Genomic DNA, 19728 nt, shown 5'->3' with positions numbered 1-19728 from the left:
TAATCTCAGGGGAGAATTCCAAATAAAAAAGCGTTTTATAGCCAAGAGGATATAGTTAAATGTGGATCTATATTCTGAAAACTGTACACAATACAGAGAAAATATATAGCGAAGTTTGTATATACATTGAAATATATATATATATATATATATATATATATATATATATATATATATCCTGATTCCAAACTTACGTCGGTTATATTCTTCTTATAAATATATGTATAATTGAAAGGAAATCTTCTTCTCTTCTCACAATTTTGGGGAAAAGGCTTCTTCTTCCTTCCTATCTTTGATTTGGGAAAATGCTTCTTCTTCTTTTCTATCGTTGATTAGTGAAAGGACTTCTTCTTCTTTTCTTCCTTCTATTTTGGTAAAAGGCTTCTTCTTCTTTTCTATCTTTGATTAGGGAAAAAGCTTCTTCTTCTTTTCTTTCTATTTTTGGAAAAGGCTTATTCTTCTTTTCTTTCTTCTAATTTATTGTCTCATGCATGCGCTCGTTTTCCTCGCTTCTTTGGCATTATACAAACGACACAAGCTATACTTATAGAAAGATTAGGGTCGACTAAACTGACAGTAGCTCCACCTCCTATGTAACGACCAAAAGGGGGATAGCCCAAGATCGCTAACAGCAAGCGCTGCCTATGGCCCAGTGCGTCTAATAAGGAGCGCAACCGTAAGTGCTTCGGGGCGTCTAATTTGAACACAGCGCCACCGAGGGACGGACAAATACAAAAGTTGACGATGTTTTCCTCGTCAAAGGTATTAAATCAAAATTTGATCACTAGGATCAAAAAGGAGATACATTTCTGAATTTATTTGCTCACTTATTAACTTTTCTAATTGTTTCATATACGAGCATATTCTTAATTATCTTAATTGGCTATTTACAACATTTTATTTACTCCTTCTATAATTTTTATACTCTTCCTTTATGTATTTGGCATTTACTATAATATATGTAATCGCTCTTCTCCGCTCCTAGTTTCTACATTGAACTCTGCTCTTCTTTATATGGCGTGCTACCATCTATCGTCGCTTTCGGGAAACATTTATTCTTTGCATTTTTCATTGTGTCGTCTGAACTGGCACGTGACACGGAGTGGAGAGAGTTTTTGTTTCACAACAAAGATAAGTAATTAGTTTTTAACTTCAAATGCACTTTACTTAGAATACAATAACAAACTTCTGAGAATACAATACCTACACATTTATCTTTGTTTGTTTGAGTTTTAAGTCCACTTTATACACAGATAGGGTTACGGGGACTGGACCCACAGTTTAAAGTTGGATCCTATTCACCATGTTCCTCCAAGAGTATCAAACCCGGAACCACTTGTTTACAAGGGGACGACGTTACCACTACGCCATCGGGGAGGCCCAACTACATACATCTCTAGGTCAACTTAGAGTAGACATTTTATTGCATTATAATACCCAGTCGTGCCATACGTTTTGATCAAAAGTGAAGCCTGGCCGGCTCGGTAGCTCAGTGGTAGAGCAGTGGTACGGATTGCCACAGACCCGGGTTTGAGTCCTGGTCGATCCTGCATTTTCGCTGAAAATCTTCAAAGTGATCGCCTGTCTGCCGGCACTGCAAAACCAGCACGATCTAGTCGCAAGATGGTAGTAACATAGGTGTTGCCTGTTCAAGCTTGGTGTAGTCAGTAAGAGCTACGAAAGTGTGAAAAATGGACATCGAACAGAAGCGTGCAGCAGTGGTTGCCTTGTACAAGCATGGACGTCCGCAGGATTTTTTCCAGGGAGGGGCAAGGAAGGTATTTTTTCCCAGGGGGGACCAAACAAGGCACATTTTCCCTAAAAATAGTGTTGTTCCCTAAAAAACAATGCTTAAATTTGAATTTATGGTGTTCATGCAATAATTAACAAATATTATTGTGGCTAAAATGAAATTATGTATGTGAAATACATAATTTTTGGTTGACTTTCGTTTTCCATGGGGGGGACCACGGCCCCCCTTGCCCTTCCTTCCGGACGCCCATGTGTACAAGGCAAAGACGACGCCCGCTGAGATTTTCAAGGACCTAAAAGATCTGGGCATTAACAGATTATTTGTTTATCTCACGATCAAAAGGTTTGCTAGAAGTGTTAGAAGTGGTCGTCCGTGGTCAGTCCGCACACCAGCTCTCGTCAAAGCCGTCAGGGAGCGAATTCGATGGAATCCCTGTCACAAGAAGTCTCCCCTTGCAAGGCAGATGAATGTGTCGACAAGAACAATGTGCCGCATCATTAACGAAGTCCTTAGACTCAAAGGATATCGACGGACAACTGGGCATTTCCTCACAGCAGACCTACAGCGTAAGCGACAGCGGAATGCAAAGGCACTCTTGTGCAGGCATGGTCGAAACAGTCACAGAAGAATTCTTTTTACGGACGAGAAAATTTTTGACGTAGAGGAATCCTATAACCGCCAGAATGATCGTGTGTACGCTCGGAGTGCTCAAGAAGCTAAGCAGAAGAAGAAATGTGTGCAGCGTTTCCATCATCCTGCATCCATCATGGTGTGGTTGGGCGTTAGCTTTGAAGGCGTCACAGAGCTGCACTTTTGCGAGAATGGGGTTCAAACCGCTGCAAAAGTGTATCAAGATACCATCTTAGAGCCTGTGGTGAAGCTCCTCAACGAAACCATGTTTCCTGGAGAGGAGTGTACGTTTCAACAAGACTCGGCCCCAGCACACAAAGCGAAGACCACCCAGCGGTGGCTCAGGAACAATGTACCCCACATCATAGCAGCTGATGATTGGCCCTCGAGCAGTCCTGATTTGAACCCCCTGGACTAAAAACTATGATCTGTTGGAAGGCAAGGTCTGTCAAAAGCATCACCCTGGTTTGGAAAGTCTGGAACGGACCTTGACGAAAGCAGCCGCTGAAATTCCCATGGAGACAGACTTCGGGCTTGTGTCAAGGCAAAATGTGGCCATTTCTAGTGAATGTTGTACTACTGTACATCTGAGAAGCACAATAAAGCTCTTTGACCTTTAAGTTGTCAACCTACGTATACTGTGTTTTATTTCTACTCCGTGACATGTGCATCAGAACTTATGGCACAACTAGGTAGAAGCAAATGTGCATATTGTTTCAAAACGCTAAGAAATTACATTTGAAGATAGTAAAGTACAATATTTTCTATTATTATGTCTACTATAGAGGAACATCGAAAGCTTGGTGAAATCTGATATGATAACTTTATCGAAGGCCACAGAATCATCCTCCCGCTACCAAACACTTTTCGTTATCTTCCTTTGGCGGTTATCTTCATGGTACAAACTTGCGACGTTAATTAAAACTTGGTAAAATTTAGTGGAATGAAATGTCAAATTATAATAATGGCTTTTTCTTCCAAATTCTTGCCATGCTGTTGTCTTTTCACAGTAAGGCTAATCAGGACTGGACCTACAGTTTAAATTGGGATCCCAACCACTGTGCAATGTGCCTCCACCGGGTATCTAATCCTGAACCCCTTGATCACAGTGTTGCCATGCACAATGGATTTCTCTGACATGGCACTTATCAGCAGGAAACGTGTGTGTATTATGTAATGTACACACACACACACACAAAAAGTAACGCTCGGCCAAAAAATTACAATGGATATTATCGCGTAGATGAATAATATTAACTTTACATAAAAACTAATAATGGAACTTAGGAGAATTTTGCAGATTCAAATTTTTAAAATTTTAATCATGGAAAACAACAGGCCGTTCTTCTAAGTGAACTCGAAACACTGTTAGATCTCGTCTGATTTTGGAAGAATCGCGAAATTAAGTTCTTGTCAAGATCAACGTGTTAGAAGATTCCCACAAGAATTTCCATGTAGAAAAAGCGGGTAGAGTACGACATGGTTCATGGACGCATGCTATAAATACTGGATTTTTCCCACGATGAAGAACGAACTGAACTTGAAAAATATCAAGATTCGTTTCAAGAGTCCATAGTTCAATGCCGTCCGAATCGAAGAAGTATAGGCTGGTTCATATATTCCAGTATTAACTGCGCAGCTATTTTTTTCACAAAGTTTCAAAGAGTTTCAACAAAGTTTTTCCAAAGAAAGGTTTCATAATTTCATGACCTTCACGCGTTCCACGTCATCGTCCTAAGTGAATATCATGCATGGAAATTATATGGGAATGTTGGATGGAGATGTTAGAAGGGTTTGGAAGCAAAAGTCATTCTGTTTCGTTTGTTCGAAAAAGGTAGACATGGATGTGTCTTCTAGATCTTCCAAGAGTCAGTTCAAGATGATTACGACAATAGTCATCTTGACGTTCACTCTTACAAGTGCCTTTGAGGAATCATGTTCGAGTGTACCACATCCAACAAACAAGTCAGCTGATCTTTCCTGCGATGCTCCTCTTCTTTCTGCTCCAGAGCATAAAACAGAGAGATTGGAAGCTGCAGCAGAATTCATCGACTTGAATCTGCCAGTGTCAGACTTTGTTCCATCATCGGACGCGGTCGGCAATGATCTCTGCAGGAACCACAGTCGGATATTCCTGCAGGAGTTGAAGAAATTCACCCTGTGGGCAGTTCAAAGTGAGTCACACTCTTGAAGCTTGGTAACAATGGTCCCATGATTGTTGGGACGTTCAAGACTGTCCTGTCTTTCCTCTACAAATCTCCTACACCACACTAGATCAATCGTGGGTTCCATTAAAGTGATACAAGTACAGAGTGTCCCACTCGTAAGGGGTCCCGGAAAAAGTGTTATAAAAATCTTAATAAAAGAGGATATGAAACCAAATTTGTACATGGCATACCTTTATGGTTGAGAAATGAAGGTACATTACAAGAAGTGCTGGAAGTGACCTCCCCCCACCTGTCAACACGGCGCTGTATGTTCGTGAAGGTGGGCGTGTTCTGTGCATTATCACAGCGGCGCATCATCGGGCCAATTTTTATTGACACTACTGTCAACAGTGATGTGTACCAGGTATTGTTACATGAATTTGTGAACCAGTTGGATGACGAGGAACTGACACTTGGCTGGTACCAGCAAGATGGGGCAACATGCCACACGTCTGATGCGAGTATAGCTGCGGTGGAATCATTTCTCCCTGACCGAGTGATTTCGAAAGGATTATGGCCCCCAAGGTCACCGGACTTGACCCCTTACTTGTGGGGTCACCTTAAACCATCGACGAGTTACGTGAGAACATCCGCCGTGAAATCCAGGCAGTCACGCCGAATACTCTGGCAGCAACATTCACGAACATGCAGCGACGTGTTGAACTGTGTATACAGGTGGGGGGAGATCAATTCCAGCACTTCTTGTAATGTACCTTCATTTCTCAACCATAAAGGTATGTCATGTACAAATTTGGTTTCATAACCTCTTTTATTAAGATTTTTATAACACTTTTTCCGGGGCCCCTTACGAGTGGGACACCCTGTATATGCTCAGCACGCTACGTGGTCCACTCACGATTTGATTTGATTTTTGTTACATAGTGTCGTTTTTCTGGCACTCTTGGCTAATCGCAAATATGAGGATGAGTGTTGATATGGTGGACACTCACAAAGAACAGCCATTCCCAGATCGGGATTCGAATCCGGGACCCTTGGAGTCTTAGCGCGCTGGCTGACCACTTTTTGCTTTAATTTTTTAAAGGAAGCTCCCATCAACAGCCTTTTCCAAACATAATATTCATATCAATTAATCTCAAATCTCGTTTTCATTCAGCGCAAACGAACACAAACATCCATGTCGTAACAGCGATTCGAACCCAGGATCCCTGGAGTCGTAGGACGCTGTGCTAACCACTCCGCCACGGAGGTCGACAGTTTTGTTCTTTTAAAAAAATAACAACCTTCCTCTATCTGTTGCCGACTTCCGTGGTGGAGTGGTTAGCACAGCGTCCTACGACTCCAGGAATCCCGTGTTCGGTCTGGGCATGGATTTTTTTTTTTGTGAGTGTCCCTTCATCAATTTCATTATATCACCACTTGTACTCGTCTTCGCGATTAGACAAAAGTGTCAGAAATGCAACGTGAGATAAACCTAACCAACCAATCAACAATGCAAACGGAATAAACAACGTTCGATCTGTTGCAGTGTACGATTCGTGGGCCAAGGCCCCCCAGGGGGTCCTCAACGGCCACGTCTACCAGCTGGGCCACTTCGACGAGTGCCTGCAGGTGGACGGCGACGACAGAATCCGAGGCCAGTACTGCTTGCCCCAGATCAGGTACAAGCCCACGAGGGACGCCTACCCGAGGCACTACAGGAAGGAGGCGCAGATTCTGCAGCTGGACTACGACCCCAAGGGATCGGCGTGGGATAAAATAAAGGTGAATAGACGAAATGGAACTAAAATATCCATATCTATAATAAAAAGTCTGTAAAGAGGCACTCACGAAACATATATGGGCAATAGTGTGTTGCAGGAAGAGCATTTCGCTTGAACTCTAAATAGTTCGCAAGGGCGACGCTAGAGTGTGTACGGAATTGAGAGCTTCTTCGCTCAAGCGGTTAACTCTCGGACAGGCAAAATGAGCGGTATACGCTCAAGTAGTACACGTATAATCATGGGCGTCGCCAGAAATTTTTGCACGGGGAGGGGGGTCGGGAAAATGATAAAAGTTGAATAGTACAAAATAATAACTATTATTGCCACTATTATAAATGTTATTATACAATAATAAATATTATAAGCTAACAAAAATAGTTTTTTTCGAAATAATAATAATAATTATTATTATATAAACGTGGAGACTCGATCCACCAAACGAGTGAATACCAGCACAACTTTTTACATTATTTCTTTCGCATTTTATGCAGTTAGTGTCTGAAATGCATTTTGATATAACCCTTGCACGTCTCGTTCAAGAAAAGACTTTAAATGTTAAGGGGGTTTCGTTTTATAAAGTGTGTTCTGTGACTTCTCATTTCTGACCTACAACTCTAATTATTAGAATTTTGAAAACTGTGGAACCATATGTTCTTTGGATGAAATGGTAGAATACAACCATGTTCCTGTATTTTTCACTCAATCTTTTCCATCCAATGCACTTTTACTTTCATTCTGTTCGAATACTAACTAAATTAACTTTACTAACGGATTTCTTGTATCTTCAAATGAACAATGTCAATTTCCAGGGAGGGAGGCATCGACCCGTTTGACCACCCCTGCCGACGCCCATGCGTATAACTGCAATTAGTTTGTGATAGTCGGCCCTCAAATATGGATCGTGAGATGAAAGACGCAGTTAAATTGAAACTTAAGTAAACATAGTCATCATCTCTATGTTAAAATGTATTTTAGTCTATGTTACCAATACAGTGTTATTTGAAAATGATATATATGTGTCTACCATAATTGTCATGATACTCGAGCGAGTACCAGCGAGTGAAAGTGATTCCATGCAGTACACAACCTAACGGTGGATTGGTTCCATGCACCTGCTATAGGGCAAAAAGGTTTGCAGCAGTGCACAATGATTTGCTCCGCCCACTCTCTTTCTCCCCTTCTCCACCGTTATGCGCGGTGTTGCTCCACAGGCACTGTGTGACCAATATTCGAATCAAGTATTTTCAAGACTGAAGGAGCCAGGAGCGTATATTCTAGGCTAGCTAGGCTATCTGCGAAGCCTGATGTCTAGAGAATAAAATACAGGAGGAAGATCTATCAGAAAATCTAAATTAAATTATTCATATCAGTGAGATGATGATGGCGATTCTGGAGTTGCCAACCTGGTTTCCTATGAGTTGCCAACCTGATTTCTTATGAGTTGGCATCCTGGTTTCCTATGAGTTGGCAACATGATTTCCTATGAATTGGCAACCTGGTATCTTATGAGATAGCAACCAGATTTCTTATGAGTTGGCAACATGATTTTCTATGAATTGGCAACCTGATATCTTATGAGTTGGCAACCAGATTTCTTATGAGTTGGCAACATGATTTTCTATGAATTGGCAACCTGGTATCTTATGAGTTAGCAACCAGATTTCTTATGAGTTGGCAACATGATTTTCTATGAATTGGCAACCTGATATCTTATGAGTTGGCAACCAGATTTCTTATGAGTTGGCAACCTGGTTTCTTATGAGTTAGCAACCTGGTTTCTTATGAGTTGGTAACCTGGTATCCTATGAGTTGGCAACATGATTTTCTATGAATTCGCAACCTGGTATCTTATGAGTTGGCAACCTGATTTCTTATGAGTTGGTTGGCAATCTGGTTTCCTATGAGTTGGCAACATGATTTTCTATGAATTGGCAACCTGGTATCTTATGAGTTGGCAATCAGATTTCTTATGAGTTGGCAACCTGATTTCTTATGAGTTAGCAACCTGGTTTCTTATGAGTTGGCAACCTGGTTTCCTATGAGTTGTCAACCTGATTTCTTATGAGTTGGCAACCTGGTTTCCTATGAGTTGGCAACATGATTTCCTATGGGTTGGCAACCTGATTTCCTATGAGTTGGCAACCTGATTTCTTATGAGTTGGCAACCTGGTTTCCTATGAGTTGGCAACCTGGTTTACTATGAGTTGGCAACCTGATTTCTTATGAGTTGGCAACCTGGTTTCCTATGAGTTGGCAACATGATTTCCTATGAATTGGCAACCTGGTATCTTATGAGTTGGCAACCAGATTTCTTATGAGTTGGCAACCTGATTTCTTATGAGTTAGCAACCTGGTTTCTTATGAGTTGGCAACATGATTTCTTATGAATTGGCAACCTGGTTTCCTATGAGTTGGCAACATGATTTCCTATGAATTGGCAACCTGGTATCTTATGAGTTGGCAACCAGATTTCTTCTGAGTTGGCAACCTGATTTCTTATGAGTTGGCAACCTGGTTTCCTATTAGTTGGCAAAATGATTTCCTATGAATTGGCAACCTGGTATCTTATGAGTTGGCAACCAGATTTCTTATGAGTTGGCAACCTGGTTCCCTATAAGTTGGCAACATGATTTCCTATGAATTCGCAACCTTGTATCTTATGAGTTGGCAACCAGATTTCTTCTGAGTTGGCAACCAGATTTCTTATGAGTTGGCAACCTGATTTCTTATGAGTTGGCAACCTGGTTTCCTATGAGTTGGCAACATGATTTCCTATGAATTGGCAACCTGGTATCTTATGAGTTGGCAACCAGATTTCTTCTGAGTTGGCAACCAGATTTCTTATGAGTTGGCAACCTGATTTCTTATGAGTTGGCAACCTGGTTTCCTATGAGTTGGCAACATGATTTCCTATGAATTGGCAACCTGGTATCTTATGAGTTGGCAACCAGATTTCTTATGAGTTGGCAACCTGGTTCCCTATAAGTTGGCAACATGATTTCCTATGAATTCGCAACCTTGTATCTTATGAGTTGGCAACCAGATTTCTTCTGAGTTGGCAACCAGATTTCTTATGAGTTGGCAACCAGATTTCTTCTGAGTTGGCAACCAGATTTCTTCTGAGTTGGCAACCAGATTTCTTATGAGTTGGCAACCTGATTTCTTATGAGTTGGCAACCTGGTTTCCTATGAGTTGGCAACATGATTTCCTATGAATTGGCAACCTGGTATCTTATGAGTTGGCAACCAGATTTCTTATGAGTTGGCAACCTGGTTCCCTATGAGTTGGCAACATGATTTCCTATGAATTGGCAACCTGGTATCTTATGAGTTGGCAACATGATTTCCTATGAATTGGCAACCTTGTATCTTATGAGTTGGCAACCAGATTTCTTATGAGTTGGCAACCAGATTTCTTATGAGTTGGCAACCTGATTTCTTAGGAGTTGGTAAACTTATATCTGTTCATAACCTACGACCACGTGACATAGTGAGATAGACCAGATCTTGGACTCAGTATACGGCACTGGAAGGAGCTGTTCGCTATGTGTTTATAAATTGCAAACATTGTTCTAAACATTTACAACATAACATGTGAGGTATGAAATATCCACTTGCAACTATCGGGTTTCTCCACCTACTGGATTACTACATGGAACAAGTTTTTCTCGCTCGTACTTTTGTCGATTCTCTCACGCTCCAGCGTTTGCAATGGAATATCATTTTAATGTGACAATAATCGTAGACACATTATACGTAAAATATCTGCCTTGGTAGTTTCAGCCCACAACCATATTTCACTTTCATGCATCACTGTATTGGCAATATAGACTAAACTTAATTTTAACATGGAGATGATGACTATTTATTTATTTATTTATTTATCCCTGGAACTCAACAGGTACATAACTAATTACAGAGCCCATATGAAGGATACATAGTAAATACAATTACATATATTTCTGTAATATAGAGATAGATTTTATAAATATATTAAAAATATATTTTTGTATATACGGTACATACACTTTATCACACAATTTCAATACGAACTTACGTGTTTAAGCTTAGGCCATTGTGTTAATAGTGGCTTTACTGAAGTCCCTTAGGTTCATAGAAAAGATGTCAATGGTGTTATTCTTGATTAGCAAGTTATTGTAACTGGTGCACATTCTCCACAATGGAGATTTCTTTTTAATTTCGGATCTAGCCTTCTTTATAAGTAAAACTTCATTCTTTAGTCTAGTTTTCGATGACGGGATTCGAAAATTAATCTGGCAGAGTAGATGTTCAGCATCTATTTCGTGATTTAACAATTTCCACAAGAATACTATTTCATGTAACGTTCTTCTGTAACACAGCTTTGTAAACCGACATTCATATATTAGGTTGTCGTAGTGTTCAAATGTGGGGTAAACTTTCTGAAATTTGTATTTTAAAAATCTAAGAAATCTCGATTGGACTCTTTCAATTGCTACACTGTACTTTGCTGTGTCTGTATTCCATATAACAGATGCATATTCGAGTTTTGGTCTTACATATGAATAATACAAAACGTTTAGTGTCACTATTCTCTTGAAATCCCTCCCCATTCTAAGAATAAACCCAAGGTTCTTGAACGTTTCACTAATTATTTGTTCTATGTGTTTATTAAAAGTAAGATTTGAATAGAAAAATAACCGCTAAATCCTTGACTGAAAAATTTCTTGCTAGAGTATTGTTGAATATTTGATACTGAAATTCAACTGGGTTTTTCTTTCCAGTATATATTACATAATGGTATTTATTGATATTTAGTGTTAAATCATTGATTCTTGTCCACGTTTCTAACGTTTTAACATCATTTTGAAGTTGCACACTGTTCACTTAAGTTTCAATTTCGGTGCGTCTTTCACCCCACGGTCCATATTTCAGGATCCACTACCACAGACAAACCACGGTTATAAGTGTACTAATGGGTTTCGAGCATATACAGCTCGGTTTTGCCTGTTCGAGTGAAGAAGCTCTCGATTCCGTAAGCTATCTAGTGTCGCCCTTGCCAACTATTTAGCGTTCGAGGAAAATGCTCTTCCTGTAGCCCCCTACAACCTACTCTGTATGCCTGTACGTTGTAATGTAATGCTGTTGCATCACATTAAAAAAAAGTATTTCATAAAATTAATAATTTCTTCAAAGAACATGCATTTATTCATATGTTATGCACATCGTAAGTATCCAGTTTACAAAATCAAACACACACATGTTCATGTATTTACAGCACAGGGGAGAAAGGTCCAGAGAAAGAAGAGACACCCTGTTCTGGGCGTTCTGCATCCCCTCTTCATGCACACATGAGGACTTCCAGACGTCTCTACAGAAAGGTCTGGACTCTCTGGGGACGAAGTATGGAGTCAATTTCGAAGTGGAGATGAAGAAACAGATGTGTACCACCAACTCTGTAGCCCCTTGGACCAAGGGTGAAATTGCTTTCATGTGAGTACTGTTAACAGGCGAGAAGAAACTTTAAATTATTGTAGACAGTGGGGCATAGTTTATTGCACAATATCGCATTGTCTTTCTGGACGCTTCATTAGTTCATATTACATCATATCGTTTTTAATTATCGAGGTCCATAGTCTTCAGTAAACCAATATATTTTATTTTACTGCACTGCACTTGTTTTCAGCTGGCGGTTGAGAACCAACGAATCAGCGATCAGTTGAATTCTCTTCGACTGACATCGGGCATTTTCGTGTCACAAGGAACCCGAACGTTGCTGGCGGGACGAAACAAATGTGCGTTGGATACACAGCATGTTGTCAAACGTACTGTGAAATGGGAGACAGAGTTGGTCAGCGGCGTTATGCTAGTGCCGTAGAAGCTTGAGCATTTTACTTTATGCTCAGAAAATCACTATTCAACTTCACAGCAAATTGTGAAATAAGAGTAATGTAGTTCAAAATCACAACACCGTCCTCTGGCGAGCATACTTATTATTTGCACTAAATAAATACGAGGGTTGTTCCGAAAGTTCATGGATTGGCAACACTGCGCCGATTCTGTGTAAGCCGAGTCTGTGAATGGGCGCCTCCAGGATCGCTCAACATGGTAGCAAATGTTGACCTGCTACGTCACACAGTTTTATGGCCTTTCCTGGATGCAGAGTTGAGAAGTAGCGACATTCCAGCCGAAAACAATTGAAAAACGCATTGCCTTGTGGCGTCTGCAGCGAGAATGGCAGGGCGTGTTGGGCTGTTGAATACGGTGTCACTATTAATGGATTATGAATCGATGTGATGATATATATATGGATGCTATTTCAAATTAAAGTATGTGGTTAATCTCGAAGTAAAACATGAGTAGATCTAGATCTGTGTCTACTGTCTATAGAGATACAATTGGGGGAAATGTTATATTCCTAATTTGAGAGCTTTGGTTACAACAAATTCTCTGTGGTTACAATTTTATTTCTCCAAAATAATACGTAATAACCATGGAGGAGTGACATTGAGTGTAGAAAGGTTGTGGCCAGTTTTATTTAAGGATATATGTGTTTAAATTAAAGATTATTTTCGTATAGGAGTGCAAGTTTGACACAACACTCTACTTCTTGTGTGTTTGTTTGATTTGGTGTTTTAAGTCCACTTTATGCACAGTAAGGCTAATTGGGACTGGACCTACAGTTTAAAGTGGAATCCGAACCACCATGTGCCTACACCGGGTATCGAACCCGAAACGCTTTTTGTGTGTGTGTGACCTTATTGGTTGTAAACCTTTGTTAAAACACTTATAACATACGCATACCCTACACTATAAGTGAAAGAAAGATAAATTTCGAGAATGTGCTTTGAAATGGGATCATTATTCCTCAATAGTTTCATCTCATTATTAATAGGTCGGCACCCGTGGTGGTGTGGTTCCCGACCTGGAAATGAATGCTTGTGAGTGTCCTTTCATCAATTTCATCATATCATTACTCATTCCCATTTTCGCAAATTTGTCAAAAGTGGCACGAAAATGAAGTAAAATAAAACAAATCAATCAATCAAACTTGGTTGATAGGACAATAATAAATACGATTTATGAACAATAGTTTCATTTGAATTTTGTTTTTTATCATCGCTTTTCTGCCACTTTTGGCTAATCGCGAAGATGAGGATGATTGATGATATGACGAAAGGACACTAACAAAGAACGCCCAGGCTGGGATTCAAACCCGTGACCCTGGCGTCGTAGCCACGGAGGTTAGCTTACGAACAGAAATGTTAAACAGTGTGCAAGATTGTATAACGGTGTTCTCACGTTGTTTTCACGTAATAATGTTTGATATAGTTTAAATTATCAATTGCTGATTGTGCTTTCGTAGCTGCGAAAAAATGTAACTTAAAGCAACATAAATAAACACGTACGAATTGGCGTTTATACATGAATATACCACATTTTTTAGTTGTCTTTATGATTAACTCTGCATGATCATCGTTTAAGTTATTGTAATCCTCCTTCCAATGGATTTTCAAATATCACACGGTGCATTTCTTGATATCACGCTCCCTTGAAAAATATGTATTTCACCCAAGAAATGGCCTCGATACTTGATGCCAATTTTTCTTGCAAAAAGAAGCTGGACACGTACTTGAAGAAGGGACATTCACAAATAATATCCCGGAGTGGTTAACACATTGCGCTACGACTTCGGGTCCCGAGTTCGAATCCCGGCCTGGGCATGCTGTTCCTTGTGAGTTTTCCTTCACCATATCATCACTCATCCTCATCTTCGCGATTAGCCAAAAGTGGCAAAAATGAAAAGTAAAATAAATTAAATCAATCAAATAACATCCATGCCTATACCGGAACTCGAACCCGAAACTTACGTAGCGAGATAAACAGTGGTCTCCACCTCAAGCTGAACACATGTTTGCAAGAGCATGCTCATCCGTATTAGCCAAAAAAAAAAAATGTTGTGAACAGTATTTGGGTTCATTACTTTTTTTAACTGCGTTATTTTGTTGGTATTTTTAAATATACTTCAGTTGAAGCCAGTGCATAATTATCCGTTGACAGATCACTCATTCTCCGAGAATATAGTGGCGAAAAAGTTATTACTATTTAAGGCTATTGGATGCGCGACCTAAAGGTGCGCTTGGGCTACATAATCAAACTTGCAAATACTTTTTACTCCACGCATCTTTTAGTTCCGCCTCGCCATGTTGCAACTAACAGAAGACAACAGGCTTGCAGACGACAGCACGACAGTTGACCGCAGGTAGCGAGAGAATTTTATGTTGAGTGAAGCCGCGGTCGCTCCTTCTCAACAACCAGGTAGCAAGCGCCTCCAGGGTTCTTGCTACTCAACAATGTTGGGTTGCTGAGTGGTCCTGGAGGCGCCCATTGTTGCACGTGAAGATAGCCCGTGGTGTGTTTTGTTAATGTACGAGTGAACCAACAAGCAGCTCAGGCCCGTAGCCAGGCAGGGGCCAGGGAGGGCTCAGCCCCCCCTGGCACTGCCGCCAGCCCCCTTGACATTAGGTAAAACTATTTTGTATTCTAATTTGTTTGAGGTGAAGAGAAGTTGTTCATCTTGTTTATGAGTAGAAGTCTAAGCAGCGGCAAGTGTTTAGAGAATTCTCTAGACTTTAGAAAGTTCCTTCATAGGGAGTCTTGTTTATCTGTACCTTCACTGCCCCTGTTGCAGCCTTTCGTTTGACAGAAATCTGTGATTTTGATGTCATTATCCACATTCCTTCCGCATCTATGTCAAATGTCAACAGATCCCAAGTTTTATTGCTTTGGCCGGACTGGAATGTATGGTAGGCACTATGATTGAAGTTAACATTGTACATTTCTACATGTATGATATAAATATCTGTATCATCAAAAATAGTATGGAGTGTGTATTAAGGGATGGTGTCAGTAGAAGTCAATTAACACTTCAAGAGGTGTTTTAGAAGATATAGAAAAAAACTGTAGTATTTTGTATGATATTTCTAAATTTTATATTTTAAATTAACTTAATGACCCCCGACACTCATAATTTACCTTCATTTAATACTATTATTTTTTTTAAAAATGGGCTTGGTTTACAAAGTCCCCCCCTGATAACCTGTGAGCCCCCCTGGAGGTCAGTTCTAGTTACGGGACTGACGCAGCTGTTGTTTGTTTGCTCGGTATAAAAGTTGAACTGCAGAGTGTATTACAATGGCGGATGAGAATGATATACCTACACATTTCATTTTCAAAATACAACTTCTTATGTAATTTTTCACAAGCATAGCCAGCTGGTTAAAATATTTTTTTTTGGTGGAGGTCCTTCACAGCTTCCTTCTGGTGGGGCCCCGGGGCAATTACCCCAGTTGCCCATAGGTTAATCCGGCCCTGATGACTCACAATTCCACCTTCGATTATTACGAGGTTTCAAAATGTATAATACAGTCGGCCCCCGTGGCGGAGTGGTTAGCACATCGCTCTACGACGCAAGGCGTTCCGGATTCGAATCCCGGATATCATCACTCATTCTCATCTTCGCAAATTAGCCAAAAGTGGCACAAAAAGCGAAGTAAAATAAAACAAATCTTTCAGTCAATCAAAATGTATAATACATATAGTGGGCCGCAATAACTTAAACAGGATTTTTTTTTCCGGAGGGAGCTCAAATGGTAAAGGTGGATATTTCATAGCTGCATTCTAAGGGGATGGCGTTATACACTACAAAACATTTCGTAACTACAATTTTTAACCGGTAATTGTCTGTTATATCGGAGACACATTTCTATCGGATATTTTCACTTTTAAATGGTTCGTACTTACCAATTGTGTATTGCGGAACATAGTTGAAGGTGCCATTATGCTTTTTACACGAAAATAAATTCGATTTCTCTCATTACGAGTAATTCTTTTGGGTCCTTTCTTCCGTTGCGGAACATACAATATGGTGCGCACAGCTGTGGATCATCGAGCGTTGTGCTTGTGTTTTGTCATTTGGAGTGGGGTATGCAGTGTTTCAACCTCCTTAACCGAAAAATACCTACTTCCTTGTTCATTATGTCATCACAAACAATTGACGGATAGCCCCAAAAACCATTTATGATAGCCCCAAAAACCATTTCCGGCAAGGTTAGGTTAGGTAAGCATAGTTAAAAAAATAAAATAAATACAATTCTGGTAAAAAAAAAGAGGCACGGTTGGAAAGACTGGTGAGACCGCATGACTTTCGACGCTCGCGCCATCTGCAGGTACATAATGGAAACAACGGCATAATGTTGTCGCTTTGCACAAACTGCAAGTTTATTATATCAAAAGTGTTTATACCTTGTTGTGCAGCATTCTACGGTAAGAAAGTACTTCCAAGAACTTCCAAAATACTACAGAAACTCATTTCCGTAAGTAGTTTCTTCTGCAAAAATGAAGAAATGTGTCTCCGATATAACAGACATTTACGTTTTTAACCTTTACTTTAAAAAATGTTCAAAGATAAAAATTGTAATTGGGACCATTTTAAGGGGGATTTGCATTTACCTCTCGTTTTTCCAGAGCTTTTCACTGCTTTCAATTGAACATTTTGATTTTTCTCAAAATTTCTGGAGGGGTTGTAGCTGTGTGGGTGCAGACAAATATATACATTTATCTTGACACAGAAAAAACATATCTATTTGCTGGGGATAATGAATGTATTTCTTTTTTTCCTCACCAGGTGTGTTTTTGCCGCGTTAATCGCGCTGTTTTTGGCAGGATCTATTTATGATAGATCTGCAGAAGCGGAAACCCAGGAAGATGAAGATGAGAAAGGTAAGCAAATTGTTTCGCCTGCTGTCCAGTATCATCATTTTGATCAGGACAGAATGACAGAATTCAAAAGAGAAAGATATTTCTGTTTTGTATGCATGCAATCACTCACCACAAATTTACATTTGGCACTTACAGTATTACTTTTGTAGTAGTAAAAAATCGGACAGACTGTAGTAATTCAAGGAAGGCAATCCTTCTAGATTGTAAACGCCCTTGTGGAGGGGAGAGCGAGAGTGGAGCATGGTTCCTTATGGCCCGAGCTGAACGGAGGAAAAGAAAGCTGCGCGGACACTTTTCGCCGAAGGTTACTTTCCTTGTGGTCGCTCTATAATTTATGCACTTGTTGATGAGATCTGTACATTATCGATTTCCATACGTTGCAGGTGTGGTCCACAAAATTTTGGTATCCTTTTCGGCAAGAAGAAATATTTCCAAGCTGACTACCAAGAAATCAGAGGAACACCCTTTGGATATTATTCACGGAATGAGATGCATCTCCATGTGCTGCGTACTTGCTGGCCACAGATATCTTATGATGTTCATGGAACCGAACTATGACGTTCAAAACGCTGAACACGTATGTAAGACAAGATGTTTTATCCAAAGTATATGTACAGGGTAAGTCAAAAACATGTTCCCGATTTCAGTATTTTTTAAAATTCTTTTGAAAAGAAAAACTCAACAAGTTTCTTCTAGCAAAATTACAAAGTTACAGTCCTCGCACCAACAAAATTAGAAACATCTAGTTTTCTAGCTCAGGTGGTGTCCTTTGAAGAACTTGCATAGTTTGGTGCTCGTTGGACTTTCCATTTTTTTCCTAGAAATAAAAGTCTCTGTCAACCTTGAACTACACTTGTAATATAAGGGTGTTTAGGTACGCCCGGAGCGAACACTCAACATTTCTAGAGTTCGTAATTTTGCAACTTTTCTATGAATGCTGTAAATTTATAGTTTTACTGCAAGAAACTTGATAAACCTTTCTTTTCGAAAATACAAATCTGATTACTTCTCATGCAAACAATATAAATTTCAAAATTATTGAAATCGGGAACATCATTTTGACTTATCCTAAATTTAAACCATTAAATATCTCATGTAGAAAACGTAAGTTAAAGTTCATTTCATTTCTAGGAGGAAGTGAGGGGTCAATCCCCTGAAGGCCTCAAACGTCTCTAGTGGGGTACAGTATTGCAGTAAAAAACAATGGTACATGCGGAGTTTCGTGAACGTTAAATGAAGACCATGTTTCTATTAACTTATGATTATTTTACTATTAAATCTATGGATGAAATCATTTAACTTTTGCAAAAGAAAAGAATGAAAGTAGAATGCTGATGATAATGATATACTAATTATTTGGCATTAACATGACATGTTACAATACACAAGATATTTTTAAAATAACAAATTTGAAAAGCTTATTTTAAAGATTGGATTTGAACGTAAAGGCTACAGTACAGCTTGTTATTGTATTTTCTTTTCTTGAAGATATTGTTTTATGATTTGTCAGTTTGTATACTGTTAGTTACTTTAATAATACTGTTAAGAACACTAAAAATGAATCGCTTGAATAAGAAGTACTTTGAAGTCCGCACTACTTACATTGAGCAATAAAGTCTTCTGTTACTGTTTCTACCTGTCTACTCGATCACAATTTTAAGTGCCTCTCTTTATAGGTCAACACACTTGTCACCATAGGCGTAGCTAGAACTTTATATTTGGGTGTGCACAAAGAAAATAAATGAAGTATTTTTAATAGCATATTTTGCAACACAATCACTTGGCTCTTTAACTGCACTGATGTTTGTAAAGGAATATAAATTCACTAATTGACAGTGTTGAAAATTTCTGAATATATGTAGTAGAAAAAATCAAATTCCATAGAAATTACACACACACAAAATGTTCATAAATGCAAACAAATACATCAAAATACACGTCATCTATAACAAGAGACGTCTGTCAAAATGTACAATGTTCTTAAACTCATCAATAACTTCATTTACATCAATAGACAGCTTTTTCCTGTTCCACAAATAGCAAGAGCAGGGCTTCCAATCTATCCTGCTTCTGAGTTGCTCTTAATTTAGTTTTAACTTGGGTAAGCTTGGAGAAAGCTCTCTCTCACACGTGCAGCTTGTGACAGGTATAGAAGAAAAGCGCTGTAGTACAGAGTATAATTCAGTAAATATCATCTTTCTCCAATGACATCAAAAAATCGAAAATCTATAGACACTCGTTTCATCAGCGATAATGCACATGTTTGTACCAAGTAATGACATTTTCAACTTCTTACAAACTGCCGCTTATTTTCTCTCGTTGAAATATCTGTCTTTAATTCTCTTTGATAAAGAAGCCCATTAGGGTGTGCCTAGGCACACCCGGCACACCCCGTAGCTACGCCTATGCTTGTCACTAGAACGTTTTGCACATATATGTGTTGTAATGTACACCCCCCCACACACACACACACATATATGTACACAGGTAGTTCAAAAACTACAGTAGAAGGGTGCTGGTAGATATGAAAACGAGTGACTCTTCCTGATAAACATTACTCCAAATTATATCCTGTACATATGCAATCCAACATAACAAATAATGAATAGAAAAACTTGCATAACTTTCAGGGGCTCGTGACAAGGTTGCCACAGAC

At 39.4% G+C, this 19728-nt stretch overlaps 1 protein-coding gene across 1 annotated transcript in view; it reads left to right on the top strand.

Moving 5' to 3' along the window:
* Positions 1–4100: 4100 nt before the first annotated feature.
* LOC145993744 (nose resistant to fluoxetine protein 6-like) overlaps positions 4101–19728 on the top strand; it is a 64691-nt gene continuing 49063 nt past the window's right edge. The window contains exons 1-5 of the mRNA XM_083129496.1: positions 4101–4557; positions 6077–6312; positions 11569–11783; positions 16978–17072; positions 17456–17649. Of these exons, the coding sequence (XP_082985622.1) occupies positions 4131–4557; positions 6077–6312; positions 11569–11783; positions 16978–17072; positions 17456–17649 (1167 nt within the window). The 5' untranslated portion in view covers positions 4101–4130. The remainder of the gene's footprint in view (positions 4558–6076; positions 6313–11568; positions 11784–16977; positions 17073–17455; positions 17650–19728) is intronic.

Source organism: Lepisma saccharinum, chromosome 10, assembly GCF_977018435.1.
Source record: "Lepisma saccharinum chromosome 10, izLepSacc3.1, whole genome shotgun sequence".
NCBI lineage: Eukaryota > Metazoa > Arthropoda > Insecta > Zygentoma > Lepismatidae > Lepisma > Lepisma saccharinum.
The sequence above is the reverse complement of the archived record's forward strand: the minus strand, read 5'-3'. Positions and strand labels throughout refer to the sequence as shown.